The 13,561-nt window shown below is 35.4% G+C and overlaps 1 protein-coding gene across 1 annotated transcript in view; it reads left to right on the top strand.

Annotated features, from left to right (window-relative positions):
- NBEA (neurobeachin) overlaps positions 1-13,561 on the top strand; it is a 414,406-nt gene that overhangs the window by 264,272 nt on the left and 136,573 nt on the right. The window contains exon 42 of the mRNA XM_026862195.1: positions 10,741-10,826. Within this exon, the coding sequence (XP_026717996.1) occupies positions 10,741-10,826 (86 nt within the window). The remainder of the gene's footprint in view (positions 1-10,740; positions 10,827-13,561) is intronic.

Consider the following 13,561-nt stretch of genomic DNA (forward strand, 5'->3'; position numbering starts at 1 on the left):
AACCTCCGGCCCTTCCTCGTCGGGGGCGGCTGCTTTGCGATTTAAAAAAGAAAGAGCTCCTTCCCCGCGAGGTTACATACCGGCGCCGTGTAAAAACGAAAGTTAAAGCAGGCGGACAAAAGGTTGTCCCTTCCTCCCATCTCCGCCGAGGGAAAAGCCCTTTCCTGCGCAGGGGGCACACCGGCCCCGTCCAAGTTCTCATCGCTTCAGCTGCAGCCGAGCCACACGTTAACGATGGAAATGTTTCGGGCGAGGTGTTGCTTATTTTTGCCCCGTGGGTTTTAGCTCCGTAAATCCAGTTGCTAAAGGCAAAAGGCGATAGGCCGTACCCTTAAACTGTCAGTAATCTTAATTTTCGTAATGTGGCAAAATTAATTTAAATAAAAGCTACGCTTTATATCCTAAATCAGAGTTTTTAATATACAGTGCTAAGATTAACCTACGATATCAGGTAATGCAGGTTATATATATTTATTGTATCTTGGTGGCTATGGGAAATATTAGCCTTAGTCTTGCCTGGGTGATGTTTGGCACTAAAGGTTGCTGTTAACTTCACTACATCATTTCATTTCACACACACACCGTAAACATTGGATAGTTTGAAAATCTGTGGATTTAGGCATCACTGACACCAGTCAACCACTGAAATGTAACTGCTGAGGTGACCTGATCGTTTCACATGGCAACAAGTCGGTGGTTTGGTTTAGATTTCAAAAATTATTGTCTATCTGACTATATATTACATCAAATATTAATATTTTCGAAGCTTCTGACCACTTAGTGCAGTTAGTTTTTCTCTGTATTTATTCATATATCCTTCATAAATTATAAAAGGAAGGAACACCTTTTCATCACTGAGTTTTATTTTTATATGTATTGACTTGTTCTGGAAAATTGGGATTAAAATCACCTCATTAAAATGATGATTGATCATTTGTCATGGTAATGGTACCATATGATATTGGTGACTTTTACTAAATTACTGTTTTCTAGATATTTTCCCTTAATTAGGAAGTACTATAGCAGCATTTGTTGAACTCTGCTTGTTATTTCAAATCTTTCAAACTCCAGCACCTTGTCACGTAGTGCTCATGTTAGCCAAAAAGCCAAATGGTGCTGAAAATCTTTGATTGCAGGTACTCACCCACCCCTCAAAGTGTAATGTGAAAAAGAGAAATAAAAAAAGAAAGTTCCATATATAAATTTCACCAATAATTCCTTTTCATATGGTGAAAAGTGTGAGTTAAAATGCACATGTAAATGCATATACACAAGAAAAGTGCTTGCATTGATATCACTTTATATTTCTTATTATATAGTGATAGTTCTTCCACACACAACTACTCATGAATTTTAAAGTTTTATTTTTTTAATATCTGCCTATTGCGCTAGGGAGCTTGGAAAAAAAACGAAGCTGAGTTGATTAAATTATTTATCCCTACTGGTGAAGTGAGTTTGAAGGCTCATTGAATGGATCTGATTTCTTGGCTCCTCTTTCTCCCCTTCCCCCCCTTATCCTGGTTATTTCATCCATATCATCCTGCCAGCAACAATAAATTTACTTTTTTTCATGTAGGAAAACTAAAGACAGATATTTGTGCGCATTTGCTTTAAGTGTCAGATTATATAATATACGCACCATCATTTTTTTTTGGTGATAGTTCATCCTTCCTGTGATTTTCTATATTATTATTTGTAGTTTACTTTTTGACTTCACATTTCGCAACAAATGAAAAGTTAAGTTTAAATCTAAGTGCTGCTGTGTTTGCAAAAGTTCAACTTTAATGATAGTATGCATTTAATTATTTAGCTTTTTGGATATAAGTTTCTGTATAATTAGGTATGCACACATTTTTCTTCCGTTTTCTGTGAATGCTTTGTTCCTTTTTTTTAAAAAAATGTGATATAGTTCCTTTTTACATCACACAGCACTCATCAGTGCTAAACTTAATATGTGTATGTATTCTCTTCCCCTTAAAGATAAAAAAAACCCAAAACAAACAAAAAAAACCCCAACAACCCAATAAACCCAAAAAAACAGCAAACCACCAAACGTGAAAAGAGTTTTCATTAGTGTTGGACTTAGTCATCCTAGGTCTGAACTGTTAATGCTTTAAATTCCTCTATTCTGCATTCCATTAAGGGGAAAAAAGCCAATAATTGATTTGTTTTCTTTAAAATGTTACATCTCAAAAGTAAACATGGAGTTTACACAACTGTAATTTTAGCTTGAACTGCAGAAACATTCAAGCAGGGGAAAAAATGCATTGAATTATTCATTTGGTTTACTTCTCCATCAGCTTCTCCAAAGCCAGACATTCCTTAAAGTACAGCGTTTTATTTAAGCAGTCCAACACTTTTTTTTTTTTTTTTTTTTTTTTAAAAAAAAAAAAAAAAGATCTGCTTGGAGAATGCTCTTTTCTACTGAACTGTGAGAGGAGCATGGAATCAGTGGGGATTAGCGCCTTTTAATCTACTACATCTGTAGTGGGTCATCCAACACTGCAGAACTCTCATTACTCTCTCATGCTGTATATGATTAAATGACTGAAAATATTCAACATTGACCTTGAAAATAAAGCTGTATGTATTGGATGAGCAGCTTCCGAAGACTTTATGTCTAAACTAACCTTTCCCCTTGGTAACTTCTAGCCCTGGAATACATTGTCTGAGAGAGGACTAGAGCAGTAGCAAATGTAACTTGAAACTGAAGTGTGGGAGCATTTGAAATGCATCATTATATAAATTATGGCATCACTCAGATTGTTCATACTATGTTTTATGAGTAACCCATCATCTTGAACATACTTATATTTGTGATTGGTGTTTTTCTGTAAACTGGTTTTGTATCAGCTACCAAACTACATCGTCTTGTAGGTAGTTGCTAGAGCTTTTGAAATCAGCAGAAAACATGTTGCTTAACATCTTTGAACACTAGCCTATATAAAGCTATAAGTAAGCACCATCTTTTCATCTACATTCTGTCATGTTAGGTGTTTACTGATAATTTTCATGCTGCCAATACTTGGGGCACATTAAGTCCCTCTAAGGTAAAACGAAACTTGTCCTCTCCCCTTACAATAGCATGGTTATGGGACATTACCTGTGTAACTCATTTCATCTTGATTTAGATATAAAAAGACATGCCTAACATATTTCAATGCAGACTTCTATTTTTTAATGTAGTGTATAGCACTCCGATATTTTCTTTCCAAATAGCAGTGAACGGAAGAGTTGAGTGAGTTGATCTTGAGTGATTAATAAGTTTCATTGAACCTTATGAAGGCCCTGATCCTGCCAATGCACACATGGCTAGTGAAACATTCAGCTGGTTCTGGTGAGGTCACAGGCTTCTTTAGGCTCACAGTTAAGAGCATGGGGAGTTATTTGCAGGATCAGGGCCAAAGTGGGATAACACTTGGAGGTTAACATCTGAATAGGATGAAATACAGTGTGTCTTTAAAATATCTAATGCATCAAATACAGGCGTTGGTGAGGAAATATGTTTTGGGCCCAAGTATCGACTCTTCTGTCAAGCAGAACTTCCCTATTACTTTTATTGTGTTTTAGCAGTAGTATTGAATTAGCTTCTTGAGAAAGGACAGTGCTGTTTTGTCCATATTTTAACAAGATGGTCCCACAAAAATGCTTTCCCTAATCTGCTCTAAACCCTTTACATGGGGAGTGAGGTTATTCAAAGAAATGAGTGAAAGATTATGCTTTCAAAATCTCTATTACAACTGTATTCTTCATGTACTTTTGCATATTCAGGATTATTTCTATAACTCCCAAAAGGTACAGAATCTTTTAACAGTCTTGAATATAAGCAACCTACTTGCTAAAAACACTTATTCATTGTTCCTAAAAATATCCTAGCTATAAGTGTACTATAAACATGTCAACCAGCTTATTATTTAAGGAAGAAGGGAAGAGATCTTTTCAGGAAAAACTTGATACTTAGATTAAAATGTATTAATTTTCCCACCACCACTCTGAACTTTTTTTCCTGAACTGGTGAACGTTGTCATGGTAGAATGTAATATTTTATCTGAAGAGAAATGAGTCTCTTATTAAGAGCAGCAAATATCGCTAGTTCTCCTCTTACTTGGGTCTGGAAATTTAACCTAGACCACCTACTGTCCTTCCTGCTTTTCCCTAACTTTTTTTTTTTTCTTTTTCCCCCTAACTTTTTTTCAGCCCAGCTCTAGGATAGAACATACAGAATTGGATGCTTTGTCGCATAGTGCCGGTGTTATTGAAATGTGAAAGACTACAAAAATAGCACGTAGTCTTGTAATTTCATAAATCTCCAATACAGTTGTTGACAGAGAAATACCAGCTGCTTATGGAAATATCTGTTTATCTTAAAGAAATACTACTATCTATTTTTCTTAATAGTAGAAATAGATTTTGCCTTTTGGGCATGTTATTGCTTATAATACATTAGTGCCATTTGAAAGAAGAAAAAACCTACAGTGTATCTATTAGGGTAGTGACAATGTTTTTTCTTAAGTCTTCTTGGTTTCAGACGAGGTAAATGAGATATCTTTATTATTTTACATTTCTGAATCTTCTTTATTTACAGTTTCATTTGATACGGCATAATTATTTTGTAAAATTAAAGGAAACTTCCAGGAAAAAAACCCTCCTGTGTGGTGTGGTGTGGTTTGGGTATTTTTTTTTTTTTGCCAATGCTGGTTTTAATGGGGTGGATATACTTACGTTGTGCAACATACTCAAAATACATGTCTAGAATAGAATGTAACTATATTCTTTAGGTTTTATTTGGTCATTACAGTGGTGATTTTAAAGTTATGCAGTGTGTACAAGCCCACTAGGAGAGAGGTTACTGTGATCAGCATGATTCTGTCTTATTTTCAGTGAATGTTTTACCATGTCTATTTCTTGCTTGCTTCTGCAAAATATTTCCAGGAATGAACTGGCTAATTTTGGCTTAATTTTTTTAAAATAACCTTATCAAAAGGAACAGTTAACAAGTGCAGAACTCTTACTAGCCCTCTGAAGCACAGAAGAGTATATGACACATGCTAGGTTGTGCCATAATGCTTGCAATTTTTAGCTACATTTCAAGAGATTGCTTCTTTAAGTAGGTAAAAAATGACAGCAAGTATGTTGGACAACAGTTTTCCCATTATATTCTGTGAGTACATTCATTATGTATTATTAGTCCTTAATTGTAAAGATGAAATAATATAACCATTTATCTTGGCAAGCCCATTATTTATAATCTGTACCTTACAAAATTGTGTGGATCTGCATGGGTGTTTTCTTCTACAAGTACTATTCAGATTTTTGACATAAGAGATAAGAAAAAACTTTGCAGGTTAAATTTATGATTAACCCAATCCACTCTTGGTAGGCAAACTGCATATCTTGATGGGGTAAAAGAAGTCCTCTCTCCCTCCCCCCTCCCCCGTTCACCACGCTGCATTAACACAGTTTTCCCTTGTGTGCATCTGCCAGTGTACAATTTAGCCACGGGCATCTGTAGACCTTGTGGTGATCAGTATTGCAGGCAAAAGCCATATGTGTTTAAATAAAAAAAAAATCTCTTTATTTCATTTGCTGTTTTAACTGGATGGATAACTTTTGTGCCTCAAGACAGAGGAAGAGAAAATACAGAAATAATTAATTGCCCCTATTCTTGAGGCAGTTTCATTTTCCCTCTCCAATATGGAATGCTTGTCAGCTTCCCTGATAAATGACTGCATGTATTTGCATAGATTTTACATTAACACAAAAATTAGTTTTATTTGTGAAAAACTAGTTTACATAATAATGCAAAATCTAGCATTATGGATTATGTTTCCAACTTTGAGAGACTGTGGAGAAATGAGGGTTTTTTCTTCTTTTTTAAAAATTGTTTGTTTGTTTGTTTTTAATTTCAAGGCATATTAGTTTTTAGCTTTGTATTTGGTTTCTATAAAACTAACCAAATCAGGGTCTTTTAATGTTTATAAACAATTTCTTCAGTCTTTCATAGATTTAATAATTGATGGTAGTATGAAAACGACTTCTTTCATAGACTTTTACACAATCCGTTTATTAAATACACTCTTAAGTATGAAAACATTTGCAAAATCTCGTGGAAGTGTTTTGAAAAAAATGCGGAATACTTAACTGTTAAATATACACTCTAAGAATATACTTGAAGTTTTTGATCCTGCTATTAAAATAGTGCTCCATCGGGTATTTTTTCAAAGCATTAATGAACTGCATTAGCTTATATGTCAGTGTAGGACTATTTTTTTTTCTATATCTAACAACCTGTCTGTTTTAAGGAATTAGGCATTTCTAGCTTGAAGTGACAGTACAATGCCTCTAGTTAAAAACTGGTTTATTCACAATTTGTCATGTCCATAAATAAAATTTACAAATCAATCTGTCTGGAATATCTTTGAAGGAAAATATACTGCCCTAATTTTGAGCCAATTGTAGTTATTTTCAAATGAAACAAATTGGATGTTTTCTCATATAATAAACCTGGTGTCTTGTCTAAAGGCAACTGCTAATTGTACATCAGCCCGTTCTCCATGCTAAAAAAATACAGATTCATTTACTTGCTGTTATTTCATGCTATATAACAAAAAGAAAATACTGCTCCTTATGAAGCATGCTATACTTAATGGCAACTTAAGGTAATAGAGTGCCTTTGCCACTTCTTGAATCTGGGACACCCTAGGTGCCAGCTGTCACTGCTCAGCTAATGATGACAAATGCCCCTCTCTATGCAGATTGCAGAGCTTGCAGGCTGCTATGAAAGGCAGCCAGATTACCTTTCTTCAGATAGTAACTTAACCTTTTAAACTCAAGTGTCAGAATGAAATTATTAGCTGGGATACTTTCAATATCTGTTTCTTTAAAAAAGAAAAAAAAAAAAAAAAAAAAAAACCTATTCACAAATTGTTCATGCTTCTCTGATGTTTTAAAAATGGGAAATTGCTGCCACTGTGCCTGTGAGCACTGTATGGATTTGCTGGCATTGAATGCATGAATACTGAAGCTGACCCCTCAGTTGCACTACATGGAAATGGGGCCAAGCAGGTGAAATTCTGTCCTTGCTTACATCTACACAGTGTTACTGATGCACAGACCTGAGAGATCACAGGTTAACTGATGGTATTTTATAATAGACCTTAACTGATCTTACACATTGTGGATATACTCAACTCTCTCCATGACAGTTCATGTTACCACTCTAAGCCTGTGAACCTCAGTTAGAGTCCAATGTATCAAAATAACCGGGTATTTGTTTTGTGGGTATGAGCAGTTTCACAGAACTCAGTGTCACGTGATTAATGTTGTTACTAATCTGAACATATTCTTCAGTCAGAGTTTTGGAGTTACTTTCTGGGTTTTCTTGGAAGTAGCTGACAGATGTGAGGATATTACATAGTTCCTTAATAGCACATCAGAAATGTATGCAGTATAGGCACTGCATATGCCACCTAAAGGTGTAGGGTGCTTTTTGAGTGTGTACACATATGTGTGTCTGTATTTTTATATGGGTCTATTTGTTTGTGTTTGTACACTTAAATATAGAAGTAAACAGACATATAGGCATTCATATCAATATGTGTACACATGCAGTAGCCTACACATGTAACATCCAAACAATATATATTTCTGTGTTTGTTTTAAAATGCTGACATATATGAGCAAGTTTAACTTGCATTAAATCAGTCTGTACAGTGAACTGTATATGAATATCAGTTTCCCTCTGAGTAAAGCATAGTTTTATTACAGTAAATAAGTACTCACCTCCAAGATTTTCACATTATCAAATCTCCATAGCAGTACTCTTTTGGTTAATATGATGTATGAAAGGGAGATGCTGGTTAATATTATGTTTTCTTTTAAAGTTTGGGGAAGAGTATTTGGTTTTGCCTGTGCATAACTATGTTAAATTTAACATCCTGTTTTGTTTTGTTTCACTCTTTTTTTTCTTTAAGTCATTATGTTCAAAGTATTTAAAACTATACATGTTTCATTATTTTGAGCAAGTGTAGCACAATCTGGGAAATAAAAAAGACACACAAAGATCTAGTGTTTCATACTCAGCTTTCTCAGCTTGTTGGTTGAATAGGCATCAAATGAAGTCCAATGCCTATACAAAAGAAATGTTCCTTGTTTGTATTTGCCCCATCTGTGTCATCTGGTGGCTTATGCAATAGGAGGTGTTATCACATGAATCCAAATGCACAAGCCAGTTGTTTTATGGACTCTTTCTGTGCTTGGAGGAGTTTATAAGTTGCCCACTCTATTGTGTGTCACTCCCAGATGACACGTGCACATTCTGCTGAGCATATTTTGGGGGTAATTATAACTAATGAAGCCTGGTACACAGCTTGTTCGCAGAGTGATTTATTCTGCTCCTGTCTGATTCCTGAGAGTTCTGTAAAATGGTTATATTGTGCCTTCCACTTTGGACATGTATGGGAGCATGTGGTATTGAGTCCATCTGAGAAAATTTGCTATTCAGTGTACCACAGACTAATTACAAAGATATTGGCTGGGTACATCTGTTTAAAAATATAAGGATGAACTGAAAATTATAAATGGGTTCAGTAACTTTAGGGATATTGACTTCAGTATGGCTCTTGTTTAGTTGTTTACTCTTCCCAGACTTGCAGTAACTCACTTGAATGTACTTGTGTTAAATGCCTCAGAGTTTCTCTGAACCCTGTTCAGAGAAGGTTAGGTTCCCCTTATAGCTTTTAGCAAAGCAGATTTTATTATTTGAATTCTGATAATTGATATTTTGTGGAAAGATGGATTTAAATGTTGGGAAGGAAATAGCAACAACAACAACAACAACAAAAAATCATTTCTGAAGCCTGGTTGTCAACCTTTATTTCACCTTAGATATACCATTCTCACTCTAATTTGTCTTGACTTACCAGTCTCTCAGGCAAGTAAATCCACTTACATTAGTGGGCCTCATCCTCTATAAAAGTACTCATACATTTGTTTGCCAGGATGGTTTTAAAAATCTTTTTTCCAAGATGCTAACATACCTCTGAAGTCATGAAGTCATGGGGTACATAGAAACTGCAGGGTTTATCACTTCATCTACCAGCTTCACAGATATCCAAGCAGGCTGGATGTATCTCAAGTAACAAGTATCTCAGCATCAGTGTTCAGCAGTAATAGTCTTCAATTATGTCTGTCTTCAGTTTTATCAGCTTTTCCCATCTTCACCCCCTAGCTCAATATCCAGATTTGAAAGACTTTTGCATTTTCTTTTCAGTGCTTAAACAAAATTTTCCTTCCCAGAAAAAAAGATTAAAGGTTATAGTACTGCTTGTAGGAATGGGAGAAGACAACCTTATTGTTGTGTACATTTTATAAAAAGCATTTTGTAAGGTTAGAAAACAACTGCTTAGAAAGTACAGTTCATATCCTTCCTACTAGCTGCATGACTAGAAAAATAGTTTTACTGAGAATGAATTACTGAAAACAACCTGGGATGTGCTCACAACAACATTAGCAGCATGATGGGTGAGAAGATATTACTAGGTCTCAGAAGTGACTCATATAAAATTACATTCCTCAGCTAGTATGTTAAGCAAGAGGATGTGGTCACCAGCAGAACTGAAGTCTGTCTGTGCCCTAACCTGTCCCAGTAGTGAAGTTTATAGTAATAGCATTTTTTTTGAAATCAGTACTTTCACTGGGAAAGAAAAGGAAAAAAACCAAAATTTCAAGTTAATCTTTATCTTCATAACCATGAAGATAAAAGTGGACAGGTTTGCCAGTGACTTCATTGTTGCTCCTGAATTTGTGTGGAGCATGTTCTCCTAGGAAGAGTTTGCAGTGTTACATACCCAAGATGATAACCATCAGAAGGTAAGAGTGTTGGAGTGTTTTGATATAACGGGTATGAATATACCTGTATATAATGTACATGAAGAAACATACAATTTGAAAACTAACTGGTTTGCTGAGAACAATTGTTTCATAATGTAGCAGTTAGGCTTGAGTTGTTTGAAATAAACAGAATTTGCTTTTGGATGTGGCAGTAAGGATGTTTAGCTTTATGCTTGTTCTGTATTTCCTCCATATATAAGAGCATGTTCTGAGGACAATTTTTACATGATGATTTATGGTAATATGAAATCTGACCTGGTTTTGGGTTCGCTGATGATACAATTATGATACGGTTTGACTTTTGGGATAACACACATATTACCTGCTTACTGGCTTACTATGCCAGATATTGCAAGAGGTTTGCTAAATTGTCAACATGTACTTATCATTGAAATCCTTAGATAGGTTAGACATTACAGATGAAAATCAGAATTTTCCATGTTCTGTAAGGTTTTCTGGGTTTTTCTTTGTTCTGTGTTAAAGGACTGTGACAAACTACAGTGACTGGTATATTAGAAAATGCCTAAAAATGAGCAGTGGATTTAATTGGAGAAAGATTGTCTCACATTGAAAGAATAGTTAGCTTGAATTATGGTTTTGTGCTTATTAAAATATTGCGTTTGTTAGGTGTAGTTTTGTTTTCTGAGTAATCTACTCATGTTTAGTTAGAGTACACCTGTTCTATATAATTTTAAACATTTCATAAAATATTTAAGATTAATGGTCCAAATCAAGCACTAACTAAAACGATACTAATTACATCAGATGTAGTTGGGTCAGGGAAGCTTACATGTCATTCTTTTGCACTGACCAAACTTTTCATTTGCATGAACTCATGTCTCATGTTAGTCGGCCTCTGCAAGAGTTTGCATCAGACCAGAGCATGGCCTTCTGAGAGCTGTAATTTCACCCTCTGTTCTACTTTCCTTTCTTCGGTAAGATGCATTCATTTTATTAATTTCCATTCCTTTGCTACTTTACATGACTTTTGTGACAGGAATTACTATTTAGGTCACCTTGAACCTAGAAACTTATTTATACTGTGCCACACTAGTGCTAGTGTGTATGATTTGCTTATCAGTTATGGATAGGGAAAAATAATTTTTCTTATTAGTATCTAGAAAAATCGTCGTAAAATAAAACTCATAACTTGCAGTAATAACCATTTAGCAGAAATTAGAACCAAGAATCTGAGTTGATTTTTGGGTGCTAAATTCTTATTTGATAAGCTCACCATAAGCCAATGATAAGCCATACCCTTCCATTTTCCCTGGTAGTCTCCCAGATTTATGGGACCAGGGTGCCCAGTTGGACCATCTGCTTTCTAGAAATTCTGAAAAAATGTTGATGGAAAAGTGTTTGCCACATTCCATATGTGACATCAGTCACAGAGCGGACACATTGGACTGCTTGTAAAGCAAATGTTTAGTGAATACTTAAGGAACTTGAACTCCAACCCCACACTGACCCTGTGGTACTGTATGTGATGATCAGTTGTCCAGGCAAAATAATAGTGATTCAGTTAAACCCCCAATTTTTATATCAATTTAGTTACGTTTATATAGCTTTGTGGAATAGCAGAAATAAATCACGAACAAGAAGACAACCAAAAAATATGCTGTGCTTGGGTTAGAAAAAAAGTGATTGGACAGACTGAAGATCAGGGCAAAAAGATCAAAGAGAATTAATTTGAAATAGAAGATATTAAAACTTTTCAGGAAAAATTAATTTGAAAACTTATAGTAAAATTTGTTTAGTTGAAGGGAGTGGACTAAAAAAGCAATATAAAGAACCAAATGGGAAAATCAGAGGAGAAACTATGAAGGAAGAAGTTCGCTTAAAAGAGTTTGAATTAAAGTCGAAATATGTAGGGTTTTCTTTATATAAAGTACCACACTAAGGAGAAATCCCAGCTTTAAGGAATCTCTGCCAGCGCGCCTAAACACCTAAACCCGCAGAGTGACTCTGATGTTGTGAATCATGCTGGAAAGTGTCAACATTTCCCAGGCTTACCCTGGGCTGTGCTTTAACTGAGTCAGCCTCAATGTACTTGCTGCTTTTGTGGACAGAAGTCATTGCTTTGTGAAAGCAAATAAGACAGTTCTCCAAGAGCTGCTCTCCAGAGCCCCAGACAGTGAAAACAGCAGCCTTTTCAGCATCCTTCACTGACCTAGAGGTTAACCTGTCTGGAGGCTTATGCAATCTATACAGTAAAGGAGAGCTTTATTAGGATGGGAAACGGTATGTTTGAGAAGGAGACAACAGAGGGATTCCAGAATTTGAGAGGGAACATGTATAATGAAGTTCCTGGCACATCTTTAAACTGTAGATAGTTATATTAACACCTTGGCTGGTATTTCATTACCTTCTAAATTAAGTCCTGATGAGTAGGACTGAACGAGACCTTTTTGGATGCACAAACTGCTGAACTTGCTTGTATTGTGTGGTACTATATGTTCTTAAATTAATGTTACTAAACATGGGACTTATAAGACCATTCACGAGCCTACATTATTTGTTATTGGTCTCATTTAATATTTATAGAGTGGCACACATTTCCATGTTGCCTTAGAGAAATAAAAATTATGATTCTGCCCTCATTTTACAGTCTAATTTTAGCAAATGGAAGAAATAGTGGAAAAAAAATAGAAGAGGAAGTGGAAAAGGTAAAAAGGTTGTAATAAATAATTCTTGCTACTATATTATGTAGGAAGCTTGTATATCTGTTTTTTTTTTTAAGCCAGTATAAAATGGAATTTCTAAAAGGACAGTGATGTAGTGTACTTCTGTCTAAGGGTCAGGAGTGGGAGAAGCAACAGTTGAAAGATGAAAGTAGAAGGTGTGAAAATTAGGTTTTCATTTGATGTGAGTGTGTTCAGGTTGGCTGAGGTTGCTGAGAATTCAATAAGAGATGTTTGAATGAGGTGCAGTGGCTAGTATAGGTAGGAATATTTCACTATCCTTGCTCCCATGTGGATGAGTTATAGACCAAATGGTAGGCAAGCTGCCTATTTTTGCCTGCTAAGTAAGCTAACTGAGCCAAACACTAGTGTTGTCAAGGTTTCCCAGAAATGCACAGTTCAGTGCATGAACACAAAACATTCAGCTGGAAAATTTATGTGTGGATAGGAATGTAGGCTCGATTTCCTGCCCAATAAAACCCAACAAAAAAGACCTGGCAATCCCTGGCTGGAGGATGATGACATTAGTGTAATATGATAATATGTTATTTATTTAGATGGGGCTGCAGTAATGCATCACCTCACCTTGTTGCAATATCGGGCCTGTAATGTTGCTTTCTTGCTCCTTCTGATGCACCCAGTGCTAACATGGCTCTTCAGCTTTGAGAGGTGGGGTGCTACGTGTCTGAGTCTTCTTTTTGTGTATCTTTGTGGACTCATTTGTAAAAATTATCATTTTAACCAAATACTACTAGTGTTGTGTTTCATTGACATACAGTGATACATCCCAAAGTTCACTCCTATTTGATCGAGTGTTGAATGAAAGAATGATTCATCTTTTTAGTCATATAGTCTGCAAATGTACAGAGCACTTCATAAATGTGAGGGTGGTATCCTATCTAGAATACCTCTGTTAATGCAGAAGCACAGAATCTATTATTTATACTTATGGACTGGGTAAAAAAAAAAAAAAAAAAAAAAAAAAAAAA

This window comes from Athene cunicularia (genome assembly GCF_003259725.1).
Source record: "Athene cunicularia isolate RWA chromosome 1 unlocalized genomic scaffold, athCun1 chr1_part1, whole genome shotgun sequence".
Classification (NCBI taxonomy): domain Eukaryota; kingdom Metazoa; phylum Chordata; class Aves; order Strigiformes; family Strigidae; genus Athene; species Athene cunicularia.